Source organism: Lissotriton helveticus, chromosome 5_1 (assembly GCF_964261635.1).
Source record: "Lissotriton helveticus chromosome 5_1, aLisHel1.1, whole genome shotgun sequence".
Taxonomy (NCBI): Eukaryota; Metazoa; Chordata; class Amphibia; order Caudata; family Salamandridae; genus Lissotriton; species Lissotriton helveticus.
In genome coordinates this window covers 524,896,285-524,915,111 of record NC_136065.1, presented here as the reverse complement: position 1 = coordinate 524,915,111, position 18,827 = coordinate 524,896,285, and the positions used below count along the sequence as shown (strand labels likewise).

The window sequence follows — 18,827 nt, the reverse complement described above, 5'->3', positions numbered from 1 at the left end:
AGGGACAATTTCTCTATATTTAAAGTCAGTCCCAGTTCGGCGAACAACTGTATGTATGCCGTAGTGGACATCTGGGCTGAAGTTTCTGATGGTGCTTTTATCAACCAGTCGTCCCGGTAAGGAAATACTTTGTCTCTGTGCTTTCTGAGAAAAGCTGCTACTGGCGCCAGACACTTTGTAAGGATTCTCTGGGCTGATTTGCGACCAAATGGTAGCACTTTGAAGTGGTAATGGTCCCCGGATACTGCAAATCGAAGATACAGTCTAAGAGAAGGATGAATGGGGATGTGAAAATATGCATCCTGTAAGTCTAGAGTGGTCATATAATCCCCTGGGTTTAAGAGTAGCAGAATGTCTAGGAGGGTCACCATCCGGAAAAATTGCTTCTTAAGGTAGGAATTTAGAGCTCCCAGGTCTAGAATAGGACGCCATTCGAGAGCATTATTCCGGACTAGGAAGAACCGGAAGTAAAACCCTTTTCGTATTTTGGAAGATTGGCACAGGTTCTATTGCTCCCTGTCGGAGAATAGTCCGAATCTCCAAACGCCTCTGAGATAATTGTTTAATCTTTTGACTTGTCGCGGTGTCGAAGGAGGGAATTGGAGAAATTTCAAGAGTGTGTGCGAATTATATTTTATTGAAGGCCCATCTGCCCGTCGTTATTTGCTGTCCATAATGCAGATGGGAAGCAACTCTTCCACCCATGGGAACTTGTGGAGAGGAATAGCAACATGTAGCCAGATCCAGGAGGTTGTCATTGTCTTTTACCATTGTTTTTCCCTTGACAACCTCCTCGTCCTCTAGGAGTAGACTTTGTATAGCTCCTTGTTTGTTTTTTACCCTATTGCTGACGATATGGTTGTAATGATGAGGAATAAAAGGTGTTATCTTCCTTGTTGATAACCCCCTCTGTAGGATGAATGGCCTCTTTCCCTGGCGTCTCAAAAGGGCACCTTACGGTATTGTAGTGTACCCAGGGCATTTGTCGTATCTATCTTTTTTGATACCTTGAAATGCCTCATCCACTTTTTTCCCAATAAATCTTCTCCTTCGAAGGGGAGATCCAGGATCTTAATTTTGGACTTCTGGTCTAAAAGCAGTCGCTCTTAACCACCCCTGACGCCTTAGCAACGCTGCTCGCCTCCTGTCTATTGTCCTCTGGGAAGAGGTCCATGTTTGGTGGCATATCGCACCACATCTGACCGTCTTATCTGCCCAGAATAGCAAGGGCATTATCTGCTTTGACTAAGAGAGCAGACATAGATGAGAATCTCTTTCCTGCGTTGTCCAAGCATCTCCCCTCTCTGTCAGGAGGTGATGATATAGGCACAGAGGGATTCTTAGATTTTTGTTGCGCCGCTTGCGAAATCACAGAATCAGGTTTTGGATGACCCAGTAACACGCTGGTGCGTCTAAAGGAACTTTATATTGTTTCTCCAACCTAGCGAGCACAGGCGTAACTGTCGCCGGTGTCTTCATCACTTTTAAACCTTCTTCCAACACATGGCTTAAAATCGGGATAGCCTGGACTGATTTTTGGAATGGCTCCTTAAAATCGTTTAGGAAGCATTCTGTTTGTATTGTAGCCATAGGAAGCTGGAACATCTCGCAGCTCCCTCCATTATATTATGGAATCTGCGGAGAATCTACCTGTCCTGGTGAAGGAGATGCCGGAGATGGAATGAAGTAATCATCCAATTTTTTGTTGGGATCTGTTATTTCTCTCTCTTCTGGTCATCATCATCATCATCATCATCCTTGGTGACCGGATTCTGGTGGTGTATCATTTGAGGAGTCGCCGGCCTAACTTCTTGTTGTGGCTCCCTGTTTCCAACTGGAGTAGTAGGGATGGCATTTCCTGAGTAGCTGGTGTCGGCGGAAATCTCTTTCTATAGTCTACCAGCATAAACTGCAGATCCATCATCATGTAGGATGGCATACCAACCATTCCTTCCTGGCACTCTTGGCGATAGTGCTGTTGCTGAGGATATTGGCACTCCCCATATCCCTCCTCATAGTCACGACAAGTGTAATCTTCCTTTGGGGAGGTGATTTCCAAAGTAATGCTCCTCTTCCTGATGATTTCTAATTTTGGAATTTCCCTTGTCGACGAGCAAGTCGATGAGATCGCCGTCGACACCAGTGTCGTCGATGCCATCATTGACACCAGGCGTAGAGAGCGATTCGTCGTCGACGACATAGTCATAGTCTTCTATATTCCTGTTGACGATCCTGTAACCGGCGTCGATACCACCGTCGTCGACGACGCCGTAGACGACACCGTCGTCGACGACGCCGTAGACGATACAGTCGTCAACGACGCCGTAGACGATACCGTCGTCGACGACGCCGTAGACGATACTGTCATCGACGCCGCCGTTGGAGACACCGTAGACGATACCGTCGTCACCGTAGATGCCGTTGTAGATGCCACCGTAGAGACTGTAATACCTATGAAACCTGCTCTTCAAGCAGGTGCGTTTTTGATATGAGTTTCACCTCAATCCTCGACGATGATGATGGTTTCTTCGTCGATGATCCCGTTGACTATGTTGGTTTCTTAGTCTTTACCTCAGGAGGTATCGAAGACGGCTTCCTGAAGGGTTCTTCGACCAGAGGAGGTGATTTTTGATGGGTCAGAAGTAGTCTTTTTAACATGATTTTTCCCCAAAGGCATGTCCTTTACTCTCCTTTTTTCACAGAGTGAGGAGATTTTTAAGGACTGCGCCCAGAAGACCCATGATTGGTCTTTTTGAGGGCCTTCTCAGGACGTTCTCCTGAGGAATGAGTTTGAGGAGATTTTCTTCTCTTTTGAGATCTCCTAGATGTTGAGGACTACGCCTCATCACTGTCACTGGAGATAACCTCCTTTCTGGCCTTAGCTTTTGACACCATATTAAAAGGCGCCCCTCACGATCTCTCAGAAACTTACTTGAGAAAGTGCAACATACCTTGCAGTCTTTGGCCTGCGGGTATAGACAGTAAATGCAGTCAGTGTGAGGGTCATCAGCGTAGAGCAACTTCTTGGAACAAGTTGCACAGGCTCTAAATAATCCTTTTGACAATAATCCACAGTAGAACAGAATCCAGTAGAATTCCGAAGAACAAAGTTCTTTAATGAAGTTGAAGACACAGAATTTGAGCAGAGCTCAAAAGGAGACTCCCTAGCACAAGTGCACGAAAATCTGAGAGGCAAAAGGTTCTCTCAGGAGTGTTCTAGAGGGTGAGGAGCTCTGATTGGTTCAGGGAAAAGTTTGGTCCTTTTTTGCATAACAAAGGCTATGTGTTGCAAAAGGGAAATGGGCCTAGGCCTCTTTTCAGTTTGCTATACCGCTAAGCATAGCTTTTTTATGTACCGGAGACTCCCGTCTCGACGACGGGGAATGATTCAGGTAGGTGAATCGCAGTTAGAAAGATCGTTACTGAATGTAATTAAAGTTTTTCTTCTGATGGATTTATTTATTTATTTTAAAGGTTTTATATAGCGCTTGATAGACCCGGAGGTATCAGAGCGCTTCACATGAGTATCAGACGATAGTTGCAGGTTACATCATTTACACAGGTTACAGTTATTAGAGCTTGGAAAACATAGTTACATGTAAGGTCGAGACAAGGACATATACGTAAGGGAAAAAGCAGGCAAGGGGAGAGATTCAGGGGAGGGGAGGGAGCAGGGGAAGAAGATAGAGAATGGAGGAGGGACAGGGGAGGGTAGGGTGAGAGACACAGCATGGAAAGAGGAGGGGGAGGGTGACACAAACCGGTAGACGAGTCAAAGCTGCGTCCAAAGTCCAGTAAGCTGTGATTCCAGGGAAAGTGGTATAATTTCCCCATCTCGTTTGCGAGAGGCTCCCTATACGCAGTGAACTCTCTCAGAGGGGTCTCTGAGACTCCAAGGCCTACATACTGGATCCCTCCCCAAAAAGGGGCGAGGGAGTGCTTTGGCAAGGGGTGCCATACCATACCTCTACTATGAGTGGCTCCCTTGGTGCTGTGGACTCACTCAGCGGGTTCGCTGAGACTCCGGAGTATAAGAATTGGATCTTTCCCCAACAAGGGGAGAAGGAGTGCTTAGTCAATGGGCAGAATAGCAGGCAAGGGGAGAGATTCAGGTGAGAGGGGATAGGAGCAGAGGAAGATTTAAAAGATAGAAAGAGTACTAAAAGGGAACAGACAGCATCAGTTAGGGGGACAGATTGTTTTCTCTGTGACCATGATTTGGCCCCAAATCAAAATTCGTGGACTTATGCTGTTTGGTCAAAAGGTGTAATGGACTACAACCATACTGGTGCATTCATGAATATGATTTTCTCTCAGATGTCTTTTTAATGTGCATCTATTTGTGTGGTATGGTAGTTGGTATGCATGAGTAGAATGATAGGAGTGAATGGAAGTGTGATGAGTTTAGCTTTGGGGGTCATTGTAAATATATTTTCAATTTGCAAAAGGTGAAAAAATGTTTGGGACTCTTTTTGCTTGAATAACATATTGATTTCACTTTATGTTATAACTGTGATGCTTAAAGAACTGAATCTTGAAGATGTCTGCAAACAAAAACTACTATAAAATATTAGTGATAAATAAACAAATATAAAAAAGAAAATGTACATGTGTGATAAGATTCTCTTGCTGTGAGCAAAAATGTATTAGAGTCACTACCAATTTATAAATTAGACAGGTCAGATAAGAGGTTTTTTGCTACACATTGTTCCTTTTCCCCCTCCTCTTGGGCCTCAAAGTATTATGGGGATACCTTTGTACCTTATGGTCAGTAGTTCTCCAGCCACACTGAGGTTCAATAACAGGGTAGTAAGAGAGTCGGCGGTCCGCTAACGCACACCAAGGACCGCCGGGCCAGATCACTGCAGTATGGTCCAGCACGATGCAGCAGCTCAGCCTCCTTACCCCCACTCCAGAACAACAATGGTCCGAGGGCAATCAGCGATTCCCGCTGTTCCTGGCTCGGGCCTTTCACTGTCCAGCGAGGCACCACAATATAATCCGGCATGGGGATCACAGCCGCTGAGACCGGATCACCGGCTGACACAACAGCGGGCCCCACGCTAAAAGCTCGTCTCAGTTAGTGAGGACGCAGCAGTCACCTGTGCCCTGCGGTAACCTCTCGCAGCACTTCAACGTGGGGAGCACTCCTCAGACCGTGCATCTCTGCATTCGCTCCGTATGCTGGGGTTCAGTTTCCCCCAAAGCATCCATTCACTGGGCGGCAACCGGGCTTACCGAAATCGCTGCTAGATACCGTGCTCAATTACTCACCTCCTCAGTGCTCACGCCATAGCACAATCGGCATCCACAGCACCAGAGTCCCACAATATAGCTCTTCGCTGGCCCCGTAGCTGACCCCCAGCGGCACCTGTCATGCAACTTTCAGTCCGCCGCCTCCCACGCAGCCAGGCTCGTTGATGTATCCGACCGTCTATAAGTGTCGGTGAGAGTCAGCGGCGGCCGCCATTTTAAAGTCAGGCACGCCGCGCTGGTCTCCTCCGAGCAATATCTTTGGCACCAGGTAGTGCAACCATAATTAAGAGACAGTTCAGGGGATAGCCCGTTCTTATCGGGATCCGAAGCGTAGTCAGACGTTTCTCCTCTTACCGCCTAGTTTCGGAGTGCAGATAGCGGGCACGATCCCTAGCGTTGCGGCATTGTCATTCCTCACAGGTGTCCCAACCGTACTTGCCTCACCTCCTGCATCAGTACTCAGAGGGGCTAAATCCGATCTCAACAGTGATCGTTGAGATTCCGCTTCAGCTCAGTTGGGGAAATCTTTGTTCCTCAGTCAGCGCCGCCATTTTGGGAGTCACGGTCGCTCCTTCTTTGTCCCCAACGTTACCCGCTTGCACTCCTAATCTGCACAAGACGATTCGATCAACTTATCGCCTTCATCACCACAGGGCTTCTCACTCTCGTTGGATGTGTTTTGGTCATTCTTCGCCTCGTGTAGCCCACAGGACAACTGAACGGCTCGGGAGCCCAGGTGGATCACGTCCACCCGGCCATGTTCCTCTGACTTCTAACCACAGATTACTCACCTTGTGAATAGATACCTCAGCAGTACCTTCCCAGTGGTGGGTCTGGGGACAGACTCAGACCAAAAAGACCTGCAGTAAAAAGCAGGCAAAATACCCCTCAACAGACGTGACTGTCATGGCAGTAGTGCTTCATGAACATATGTACCAACGCTCACTTAGCAGTACGACAGACAGGCCTCCACGTATCATCACAGAGGTGTCAGCTTCAACTCTGATGGGATAAGCCCCTAAGCCTCACGGGCCTGCTTCTTAGACAGTGCATAGCAGATTTTTATGCAGCGAACAATTAATCAGGAGATGATCCAATTTTGCATTGTATTGCTCTTCTTTGCCCTAGAGAACCCCACAAAAAGCTGATCGTCCACCTGATGTTCTTTGGTGCAATCAATATAATAGCTTAGTGTCCTCTTACGATCCAAATGATGTATTTTATTCCTTAGAGGGATGAGGTGGGTCAAAAAATGTTGAATGGGTGATATTTTACCCGACAATAAATGCAGTGTCCACTTTCAACTTGGGTCCTCAACACCAACTTAACTGGAAAGAATGTCTTTTACGGTGGGTTGACAGAAATAGCCTGCATCTGGTTCACACCCCTAACAGATGTTATGGTGATGAAAAAAACAGACTTGAACGTCAGAAGGCCTTAATGGACAGCCATGCAGTGGCTCAAAAAAGTGAGAACTAAGTTAAAGTCTCACTGTGGCATCACAAAGGGTATTGGAGGAAACAAGCGTTGCAAACCTTTAAAAGAAATACTCATCACACCACGTGACAAATTAAGAAGGCTGATTGTGCAAGCACAAAACAAAAGCTGGAAGAGCTGATAAATAGCCTTTAACAGTGCCCAAAGACAGTCCTTGCTGTGCCAGGGCCAAAACAAACACCAACATTTCAAACAGCTTGGTTTGTAGTAGGCCGGTTTGACAGGTGAAGCCCCAAGCCACAAATCGGTTGTAATGACTGACGTACACTGATTTTGTGGAGGGATGTCTAGTTGCCAAGATGACAACAACCTCAAAAGAAAGGTCTAAACAGGTCAACTGCTGCTGGTCAAATCTCAAAGCATGGAGATGCAAATTGCGCAGGCCCTGGTGCATTAACTTGCCCTGTTGCCGTGACAGAGCATCCTACCAAAGCCACATCTTGATCAGAGGACAGAAGCGAATACCCAAGCATTCTGGGCACCATATTCTCTTGGCCTAATCAAGTGCTACCAGGATGGTTTGGGCATGGTCGTTCCTGACCATCTTAACAACTTAAGCAGGAAGGGCAGAGGAGTCCCGAGCTCCACTCTACACAGAATGCACCTCCAAGAGAGTGCCACGTTAGAAACTCTTACGCACAAAATTGACATTGTGCACGCTCAGCAGTGGCGAAAAAGATCAATCCAGGGTTGTCTTCATTGATGTGCCACCTCTGGGTGTAACTGCCATTAGTGATCCCATAAAACTCAGCACCTGAGTTTATCCACCCTTGGTTTAGGGATGCAGCCAGGTGGATCAGCACCAGAGAAACTCCCTGGTGGTCCAGGGCACTTCCAGAGGCCTACAGCCTGCTGGGCACAGCACGCAAGACCCCACTTCACCCTGCTTGTTTCCCCATTGCTTGACCTAAGCAGTCCTTAGTGTCCAAGGCCTGGTGTCCAACACATCTAAGCAGACCAACCCCAACATCTAAGGAGACCAACCCCAACTGACACCAAGCCCTCACCCCCCCTTTTTTTTTTAAAGGGGGTTTTCCCATTGCTGCTGGACTCTTGCGGCAGCCAAGGGACCCTGCGGACCCCTGTGGGACTCCCGCAAGTATCTAGAGGCTGGCTCGGGTTCTACAGAACTACTTTAGGATCACAGTGTCTCAAATACAAAACATTTATTTTCAATTTGACCCTGGAAGGTACTTCTGGGACCTGCCCCCAGAGAAGTAACTCTAGCCCGCTCCCTTATACCCTTTTTTCCCCTTTTTTTTTTTAAGGACACAGGAACCAAGTCCCTGAGTTCTGTAATGGCAGACACAACATTTTTGTTCATGTTGCAGCCAGCCAATCAGAGCGGGAGGCTCCCAAAGGAGTGATGCGGGCAATGGAGATGGGTTGGAGGGGGTGGGGCGGTTAAGCCTCTCGGCCAGACGGATCACTCTATTTTTTTAAAGCTGCATGCATGACTCCCGCGAAACCAACCATCCAGATATCTATAAATGTTGAACCGTAATTTCTCAAAAGCCACTAACCAGCATTGTTCAAAAATCTCTATGCAAATTGCATGGGGAAATTGCGATTTGGGACCCTCCTTTTCCCTCGGATCCCACTTGATGGATCACCTCAAAACATTCCGGGACGGAGCTGAGGTGGATGAACTTTGTTTTGGGAAGATTTGTCAAATTGTGGCAAAGATTTTAGCAAAACAAAAAATCAAGTTCCTGAAATAACTAGGTCCTAACTATAACTACACATTGGCATTTTGTAATATAAATACATTATATATATTATATACACACATAATAAAGCCAAAAGAAAAATATTTGCTTGCAGAAGGCAAGATGAAATGTAGTTTATTTTATGCAACCTTGATCAAGGCCAGTCTTGGCCAGAAAGTGTCATGGAAGAGGTTACATCCAATAAACAATATTTAATCATGCCTACTTCGAGTGACTGGAACAACGTCAGTATGTATCCAACCGGCATACAGGACAACTGCTTTAAAGTTTCTGGATCCTGGGAATATTCACTAAGTGAGGAATCTGCAGTCAGAAGTATCCATCAGAAATAATTTTATAAGATATTATAAATAAGAATTGAAAATTACTCTTTAACATATCACTAAACAAAGACAGCATGAATAAAAGTATACGACCTTACCCGCATGCCAAGTACCAAGAAGCCAATTTCCTCCATAAGTGGGTACTTGCTGATCTGTTGTTGAATCTTCTCATTGGAAGCATATGGATCATAGCTTTTCTGCCCAATTTTTACATCCATTATACAAGGCTTATTAAATTTACGAGTCACATCTTCCAGTTTTAAGTATAGATCTAGACAAAAAAAAACAATTGCATTAGATTGCAAAAGGTTACATACTTCAAACAAAGTTAAAACATTTGTGCAAAGTGCAGTGCTTACCCTAGAACTTTAGTTCAAAGTTCAGATTTCCTAAAAAAGTTGTGACTTTTCGATGCCTATATGTTACCAATCTATGAAAAAAAGGCTAGAAGGACCTAAAAAAATCCCTCACTACCCTGCAAGCATGAGAAATTAGAAGACTCTGAATGGTATGACACAAACACCATGCATAAAAATTAAGGTCACATTGTTGATTACCTAAACTAGAGTTCTCAATTACGTTTCATCAACAAGCTGCTTTATTGCCATTTGGACATTGCCAAGGTTTAAAGAAGGCCAAATAGTTCAGTCTGCATTAAAATGAAAATGAAGATCAATTACTGTGATGGGGAACTACAGCTATAGGGAAGAAGAGTCAACTTCTTCATCTTAGGAAGCGGAGGGCATAGGAAATAAAAAAGATATTTCTGAACAATTTCTTGAAATCAGTTTCTGAGTCCAGGAATATGTATTTGCATCAATGAAAGCAATATTGCTTTGGGAAAATATGACTTAATAACAATGTACATGTCTTCTCAGTTCATAGAAATGACCATTTATCTCCAGAGGCAGTACCAGATGCCAGATTGTACAGCTAGTCAAGCAATGCTCCAGAAAGTAACCAACATGAAGGAGAACAAGCATTGGCATAGCCAATAGGTCTCACTTTTGGGACCTTGTGCGGACAGAGGGATGAGGACTCAGTTGAGGACTGAGAGATGGCAAGTGAAGAATGATTAGTGAGGAACGTGGAGCGGTGGGTGAGAAATAATCAGTGAAGGGTGAGAAATGACAAGTGAGGTGAGAAATACAGAATGTGTATGGAGATATCAGGATATAAAGATGAGCAGTGAAGGAGAAGGAATGGGGATGGCAGAATGAAAAGTGAAGAATGAGGAAGGATGGCTGAGGCATGTGGAGTAAGAAGTGGAGATTTTATGCATGAAGGATAAGGGATGAGAAGAAACAGATAAGGAGTGAAGAGTGATGCCTGAGAAGTGATGGGCGAGAAAGGAAGGGTGAGAAAGGAAGGGTGAGAAATGAGAGCGATTTTGTAAGGGATGAGGAGTGGGAGCAAGGATTGAGCAATAAGAATGTCCCAAAACCATGTGAAATGCACCTGTTTATGCCATGGCAGATTTATTCGCCCATCCCTACCTAAGTGTATATTATGTTAGGCGTAAACCATGTTTAATATGAATTAGCATGTGTTAAATGTATTTTATTAAATGTGTATCATTATCATGCCCACTTTTTGTTTAGCACTGAGGGCTGAGAACGAGACAACTTCAAAACACTTGTTTGGGGTAAAGCATTGGAAAACTGTACATTCTCCAAATTCAAGCTGCCACTCAGAGATTTAAATAACATACATGTGTTCTGCTACCTTTTGAAAAGAATGGACATGTATTTAGAAATCAAAACGTTTTTCAACAGAACAAAAAAAAAATGAAAAACCTTTCCTCAAAACGTGACCGGTTGCCTTGTCCACAGAAGCACTTAAGAGGCGAACCTATAGAAATAAGCAGGTGGTGCAGTCGTCCTTCATCATTGCACACGTTTGTGGAATATTAGAGTTGAAAATATTTTATTGCAAAGCATTAATCACTACATTTTCTTCCCCTTAATTTAGCTCTATAAACTGGGCAGGGTGGTTTTTTTCTGTTCCGTTTCAGAGTGTTCTCATCTGCCGCATAAAAGGTTGCTGCACCGCCAGTCTCTCAATATTGCCAGTCGTTCAATAGTAAACACGCTCGCCTGGTGCCAGTAACCTTTGGAAACAATGCTATCGCACAGGCTGCAGCGACTCCAGGCCCTCCGGCTTGGAAAGAGCTATGTTTAAAGTGCCAATGCCGATGAAACTAAGAAAACAAGCGCGTGGCAGCAGGGAAGGGGGCCTGCGCGATTCCCTTGCGGGAGCGTGCGACCATATGGCGCCACCATATGGCGCTGCGCGCTCCCGCAAGGAAATCGCCAGACGTCCACGCATTGCCATTGCAGGTAATGCAACGCGTGGACATTTTTGCCCCCAAAGGTGTGCCGATGGCATTAGGTCTCTCTCCTATGCAGCACATGCGCGCTGCATAGGTGAGACCTAAAAAGGAGATCTCCAGCAAACAGCCCCTTTTTATGGGCCCATTGTGCATTGCAGCACGAGCCAAAGAAGGAGCTAGCCTAATGATGAAGCATGCCATTCTTTGGGTGGGAAAGGGCTATTGATCTGCTAAGGAAACACTGACCACAAACTACCAAGGGCCATAAGGAGTGAATCCTAGTATTGAATAGGAACTACACACTTTATTATACTATCTAGTGATAACACCAGATTAATTTGCAATATTATAGAAAGAGCTCATTCAACAGAATCACCTACAGTGAAAATCGCTCTAGATGCCAAAACGGCTTTCAATAAAGTCGCCTGGCCATTTCTGGAAGTTGATACATAAATTCCAATTAGGAGATAAATTCATAAAAAAAGGTAATAGCCATGTACCAAAAGCTAGAGTTAGACTTAATAATATATTCGAAGAATGTTTATCTAACAGCAGGGCACCAGATAAGGGTGCCCACTTTCACCAACCTCATTTCTACTGATTATCAAACCTTTATTACAAATGATTAGACCACAAAACAGACAGAGAAGACTATGGTTCTGCACCCCTTCTCTTTCTACTTGGTGCTTTAAGAGGACCTTTGTAATGGCACTTTCATCCCCATGCCCCAGTGCTCTGTCAAGGCTAAGCATGGGCTGAAAATTCGTTCCGCTCGTGGAATTTGCGGATTTTCCGCGATTTCGCGATCCGCGAATCTCGCGAAATCGCGGTAAAATCCGCGAATCAGCGGGGAAGAATTTTCAGCCAAGCACTTACAGGTAAGCATGAGCGCAAAATCCGCTCCGATCGCGGATTTTGCGGATTTTCGGTAAATCCGCGATCCGCGAACTCTCGCGAATTTACCGAGAATCCGCAATCCGCGATCGGAGCGGATTTTGCGGTCAAAAGTTCAAGCCCCATGTAAATAATTTACGATGGCGCCGGCAAGCTGCCAGCGCCATCCTCAAATGGTTACTTAATTAGCTTCGACAGGAAGCTCTAACAGATAAGATAAAGCAGGGGCTCGAGCGCCTGCTTTATTTTATCAGTTGGAGCTTCCTGTTGAAGCTAATTAAGTAACTTTTGCAGGATGGCGCTGGCAGCTTGCCGGCGCCATCGTAAATTATTTACATGGTGTCTTCTTCTTGAATAAATATGAAGGGCAGGGTTCATTCTGGCACGACGGTCCTGGCACAAAAAAAAACCTCAACAGGAAACACTTGCAGATATCAATAACGCATGTGCCCTAGTTGAAGCTTAAATTCAGTGACTCATTCATCAGCCCAAAAATAATCGTGAGCGCCCCCGTCCGTTTGGCCCCGCCCACACACTCGAGGTGTGCACCGTCTTCCCGCCATTTACCCACTATGATGGCCATTTCACTCCAGGGACCCCTGCGCACTTCGGCGCGATTGCATAGTAACACACACTTGGTCGCTGGAACTAGTTGAAGTGCAAATGCAGTGACTCATTCATCAGCCCCAAAAAAATTGTGAGCGTTGGGAGGCTGGGCAGATGTGCCTTCTTCACAAATATACCATTGAAAATCCGCTGTGATGCTGCCCAGATGCATTTGCATCTTTGACTTTCACGAGCGCAACCCCCGTGCTGTTCCTGTGACCAGGGGGCTTCTGTCTCTTAATCTGCTGCTCTGATCGATCTCTGACCTTTAATACACACAAGAGGCATGTGCGCTCGCATGGAAGCCCCGTCCGTTTGGCCCCGCCCACACACTCGAGGAAGCCCCGCCCCCAAATCCGCAGATCCGCTAAATCCGCGGATTTTGCGGATCCACGATCCGTGAATCCGCAAATTCGTGAATCGTGGATCCGCAAAATCCGCCCATGCTTACTTACAGGGTTACAGCAGCAGGTGCAAAAGTTGAAGCTAATTTTTTGTAACCTTTTACAAAAGGGTTACAAAGAAATTAACTTCAACTTGGGCACCTGCTGCTGTAAGCCTGTAAGTGCTTCCTGGCGCCTCGTTGCCTACTTGCAACTATTCTCTGACCCTGCTCTGACCCTTGAAGCAGGGTCAGAGAATACTTACAAGTAGGCAATGAGGCGCCTGCCACGAAAATTAAACCTCAACAGGAAGCACTGACAGATATAAAAACAAGCATTTGCAATGCAATAGGTCTCGCATTAGGAAAGTTTGAGCTATTGGTCTTGTAAATGACAATTTCTTTTATTTATGTGTTGGTTTTGAAAATAGCTAAATTAATAGCTTTGTCATTTACAATGCCAATAGTTATAACTTTCGCAAATGTGACACCTATAGCATTTGTAATGCAACATGTTTTGTATTTACATGACTTAGCTGTATTGATATTACAAATTACAATGGCTTTTAATTTTTTGAATTAATTAATACTTAAATAAAAGTGATTTTAATTTAGAATGGCAATAGCTTAAACTATTATAAATAACTTTTGTGAAGATTATGTTCAGTGTATTTTATTGTGACGAAAATCCAAGAACAGAAGTGAAATATTAACATCTTTTTGTGACATTTGTAATAAAGTTTGAAACATTGAGAGAACATATTTGAACCAATTGTTGTTGAATGGTTGCGCAGATTGATGCTGGGGGAGCGCTGAGTGGTGCTGAGTGGTGCTGTGGTGATGCTGAGTGGTGCTGTGGTGATGCTGAGTGGTGCTGAGTGATGCTGGGATGGTGCTGAGTGATGCTGGGATGGTGCTGAGTGATGCTGGGGTGGTGCTGAGTGATGCTGGGGTGGTGCTGAGTGGTGCAGGGGTGGTGCTGAGTGGTGCAGGGGTGGTGCTGAGTGATGCTGTGGTGGTGCTGAGTGATGCAGTGGTGGTTCTGAGTGATGCAGTGGTGGCGCTGATTGGTGCTGTGGTGGTGCTGATTGGTGCTGTGGTGGTGCTGAGTGATGCTGCGGTGGTGCTGAGTGTTGCTGCGGTGGTGCTGAGTGGTAATGTGGTGGTGCTGAGTGATGCTGCGGTGGCGCTGAGTGATGCTGTGGTGGCGCTGAGTGATGCTGTGGTGGTGCTGAGGTGGTGCTGTGGTGGTGCTGAGGTGGTGCTGTGGTGGTGCTGTGGTGGTGCTGTGGTGGTGCTGTGGTGGTGCTGAGTGATAATGTGGTGGTGCTGAGTGATGCTGTGGTGGTGCTGAGTGATGCTGTGGTGGTGCTGAGTGATGCTGTGGTGGTGCTGAGTGATGCTGTGGTGGTGCTGAGTGATGCTGTGGTGGCACTGAGTGGTGCTGTGGTGGTGCTGAGTGGTGCTTGAGTGGTGCTGAGTGATGCTGTGGTGGTGCTGAGTGATGCTGTGGTGGTGCTAAGTGGTGCTGTGGTGCTGCTGAGTGATAATGTGGTGGGGCTGAGTGATAATGTGGTGGTGCTGAGTGATGCTGGGGTAGCGCTGAGTGATGTGGTGATGCAGAGGGCAGAAAGGCACAAAAAGCAGTCTAACAAAGGGCAGAAAAACAAGGGAAAAACGAGTCTAACGGGCAGAAAGGTACAAAAACGAGTCTAACGGAGGGCAGAAGGGCACAAAAGCGATATATCTGTAAGAGACATTAGTTAGTATTAGATTCCTTACCTTAGAATATTCCCAGGCGTCAGACTGGATTCTGAAACTTTTGCGTAGCAGTACCCTTGCGCGTCGGTAGGCGTCGTCTGCGGCTCCGCGTCCGTCGTCGGCGTCGTGGGCGCCGTGATGACGTCGTCGGAGTACTTAGACGCCGCCTCCGCGTGCTGACGTCAGTTCTTAGACACAGCTTTTCCGCACCAGAAACGCAGAGCCATGTTAAAAACCAACACTGGTGCCATTGAAACTAGGGCCCTGAAAGGGGGTAACCCTAACCCTAGATATCGGTTCGCAGAACGGGGAGGATGGGTGGGTCGGTAAGGAATCTAATACTAACTAATGTCTCTTACAGATATATCGTTACACAAGTAGTAACTTGTGCATCTGAAAGAGACACGTTAGTATTAGATTCCTTACCTTAGAATAGATACCCCAGCAATACCAACCCCGGTGGTGGGTCTGCGAACCAATAATCACACCAGAAAGTCCTGGAGGACAGGACGGCCAAAGAAGCCATCCCCCGGACTTGGCTGTCCAGGCAGTAGTGTCTTGCAAACGTGTGCAGCGATGCCCACGTAGCTGCCTGACAGATGTCTTGTAAGGGCACTCCCCGGCCAAGGGCAGTTGTAGTCGCCGTGGCTCGGGTAGAGTGAGCCCGCAATCCAACAGGGGGCTCCTTTTTAGCCAAGGAGTAGCATGCCTGGATACACAAGATGATCCACCGGGAGATGGTCCTCTTGTGCACCGCTTTCCCCTTCTTAGTGCCCATGTAACCAACAAAGAGTTGGTCATCCACCCGGAACTGGCGTGTGCGATCCAAGTAAAATGAGAGCGCACGTTTTGGGTCCAGACGGTGGAGCCACTCTTCCTCTTTAGAGGGATGCGGTGGCGGGAAGAAGGTTGGCAAGGTGATAGACTGCCCGATGTGAAAGGCCGCGACAACCTTGGGCAGGAAAGATGGCTTAGTACGCAACACCACTTTGTCCGGATGGACAGAAAGGAAAGGTGGAGTACAAGAAAGGGCCTGGAGCTCACTCACTCTCCTGGCAGAGGTGATGGCAACCAGGAAAGCAGTCTTCAGAGTAAGAAGGCGTAGAGGACAGTTGTGAAGTGGCTCAAAGGGAGCGCACATTAGAAACGTAAGAACCAGGTTCAAGTCCCACTGAGGCATCACAAACGGAACAGGAGGGAATGTGTGTGTGATGCCCTTTAGAAATCTATTTACAATAGGGGACTTTAACAAAGAAGGTTGATCAGGCAGCCTTAGAAAGGCTGAAAGGGCAGAAAGGTAGCCCTTGATAGTGCCCAGAGCAGAGCCCTGCTGGGCAAGAGAAAGAAGGAAGAGAAGAACCTCAGAAAGAGGGGCAGCAAGAGGATCCACAGCCTTTGCTGAGCACCATGCCACAAATCTGTTCCACCTGCAGGCGTATACCGACTTTGTGGAGGGACGCCTGGCTGCCAGAATGACGTTACAGACTTCAGGAGGCAAGTCAAATGGCCTCAACTGTCGCAGCTCAATCTCCAAGCATGGAGGTGGAGACTGGACAGATTCGGGTGGAGGACCGTCCCATGCTGCTGCGACAGAAGGTCCTCCTGAAGAGGCAGACGAACCGGGGGATCGACTGACATACTGAGTAGCTCTGGATACCAGTACCTTCGAGCCCAGTCCGGAGCCACAAGGATGACTTGGGCCCGGTCGCGCTTGATCTTCTTCAGCACTCTGGGCAGAAGTGGTATAGGCGGAAAGGCGTACAGTAGACCGCAGCTCCACTCGCGACGAAAAGCGTCTCCGAGCGAGTGCCGCCTTGGAAATTCCAACGCGCAGAACTGATGACATTGCGCGTTCTCTTCGGTGGCGAATAGATCTAACCAAGGCTCTCCCCATTGCTGAAAGAGGCCTTGCGCCACGTCCGAGTTCAGACGCCATTCGTGATCCATCATGCACCGACGGCTGAGCTCGTCCGCCCTGGCGTTCAGAGAACCTGCCAGGTGTTGAGCCACCAGGGTCACGCCCTGGCGTTCCAGCCACTGCCAGAGGCACAGAGCCTCCTGGCAAAGGGTCCACGACCCCACCCCGCCCTGTTTGTTGCAGTACCACATGGCGGTGGTGTTGTCTGTGAACACCTGCACTACACTCCCCCGGACAGAGGGAAGGAATGCTTTCAGTGCTAGACGAATCGCCCGTAACTCCAACAGGTTGATGGGGAGCCAGGCCTCCGCCAGAGACCAGAGGCCTCTGATCTGCGCCTCTCCCATGTGGCCTCCCGCTGACCCAATCGCGGTCCGTGAGCCACCACTGCAGCTGTCTCGCAGTGCCCTCCGAGATCAGGACGTGGTCGGATAGGTTGCCCTGATGCTGGGCCCACTGAAACTTCAGGTCCCACTGCAGAGCCCGCATCCGCCACCTGGCGTGATGCACCAGCAGGATGCAGGAGGCCATCAGGGCCAGAAGCCGCAGCGTCAACCTGACCGAGACCTGGGATAACGGCTGAAAGATGTGAATCAGAGCCTGAATATCCCGGACCCGCTGTTCGGGTGGATAAACCAGAAACCGCGCCGAGTCGAGAACCGCTCCGATGAAAAGGAGCTTCTGAGAGGGGCACAGGTGTGACTTCGGCACATTGATGGAGAACCCCAGCCGGTGCAGGAGATCCGCCGTAGTCTGGAGGTGGCTGACGACTGTCTGGGGCGAGCCCGCCTTCAACAACCAGTCGTCGAGGTAGGGGAAGACTGAAACCCCTAACCTGCGCAGATGAGCTGCGACCACCGCCATCACCTTTGTGAACACCCGTGGGGCGCTGGTAAGGCCGAAGGGGAGCACGGTATACTGAAAGTGCTCATGGCCAACCGTGAACCGCAGGTAGCGCCGGTGGGCCGGCAGGACAGGGATGTGGAAATAAGCGTCCTGCAAGTCCAACGCTAACATCCAGTCTCCTGGGTCCAGGGCAGCTAGGACCTGAGCCCGTGTCAGCATCTTGGACTTCTCCTTCCGGAGGAAGCCGTTGACGTTCCTTAGGTCCAAGATAGGGCGTAGGCCCCCTTTGCCCTTCTTGGGTACCAGAAAGTAGTGGGAGTAGCAACCACACCCTACTTCTGGCCCAGGAACGCGCTCGATGGCCCCCTTGGCCAAGAGGGCCGTAACTTCCTCCTGCAGAAGTCGCAAATGATCCCCCGATACACGGTGGTTCTGCGGTGGCATGGCTGGAGGAGTCGCCTCGAAGGGGAGGGAGTAGACCCTTCGGACGATCTGCAGCACCCACCTGTCCGAAGTGACGGTGCGCCAGTGGAGGTGGGGATGGCGAACCCTGCCCCTCACTGGCGTCACATGGGCCTGAAAGCACGGACTAGGAGGGTTTTGAGGCGGATGCTGCGGGGGAAGGTGTGGACTGACCTCGTCGTTGTCCCCGACTGCCGGGACGGCGGTTCCCACGGCCGCCACCGAGTTGGGTATTACCCTGCGGAGCGTGGCTGGCAGCACGTGTGGGTACACCCCTTCCGTGGCCACGAAAGGAATGAAAGGCAGCCGATTGCTGGCACGGGGCCGAGAGGCCCAAGGACTTGACCGTAGCCCTGGAGTCCTTAAAGCGCTCGAGCGCATGGTCTGCCTTGTCGCCAAAGAGGCGACGGCCATCAAACGGCATGTCCATCAAGGTGTTCTGGACATCGGCCGAAAAGTTGGCGGACCTCAACCAGGCGTGACGTCTGACCGCCACCGTCGTTGCCATCGCTCTACCCAGTGAGTCGGTGGTATCCAGCCCACACCGTATAGAATATTTGGCTGCATCCCGGCCCTCCACAAGGGCTTGGCCGAGTTTGGCCCGTACCTCCAACGGACACTCTGGCAGCACTTCCGCAACTGTATCCCACAGAGAGTGGGTGTAGCGGCCCAAGAAGCATGCGGTGTTGGAAGACCGCAGTCCCAGACTAAGGGACGAGAAGATCTTTTTGCCGTACTGCTCGTACCTCTTGGATTCCCTGTCCGGCGGTGCCGACGGGAATGCGGTCTGGGAATTGGAGGCCTGGATGACCAGGCTCTC

At 48.3% G+C, this 18,827-nt stretch overlaps 1 protein-coding gene across 1 annotated transcript in view; it reads right to left on the bottom strand.

The window, feature by feature from the left end:
- IPMK (inositol polyphosphate multikinase) overlaps positions 1-18,827 on the bottom strand; it is a 166,014-nt gene that overhangs the window by 74,860 nt on the left and 72,327 nt on the right. Inside the window, exon 4 of the mRNA XM_078642872.1 lies at positions 8,905-9,077. Coding sequence (XP_078498998.1) covers positions 8,905-9,077 — 173 coding nt within the window. The remainder of the gene's footprint in view (positions 1-8,904; positions 9,078-18,827) is intronic.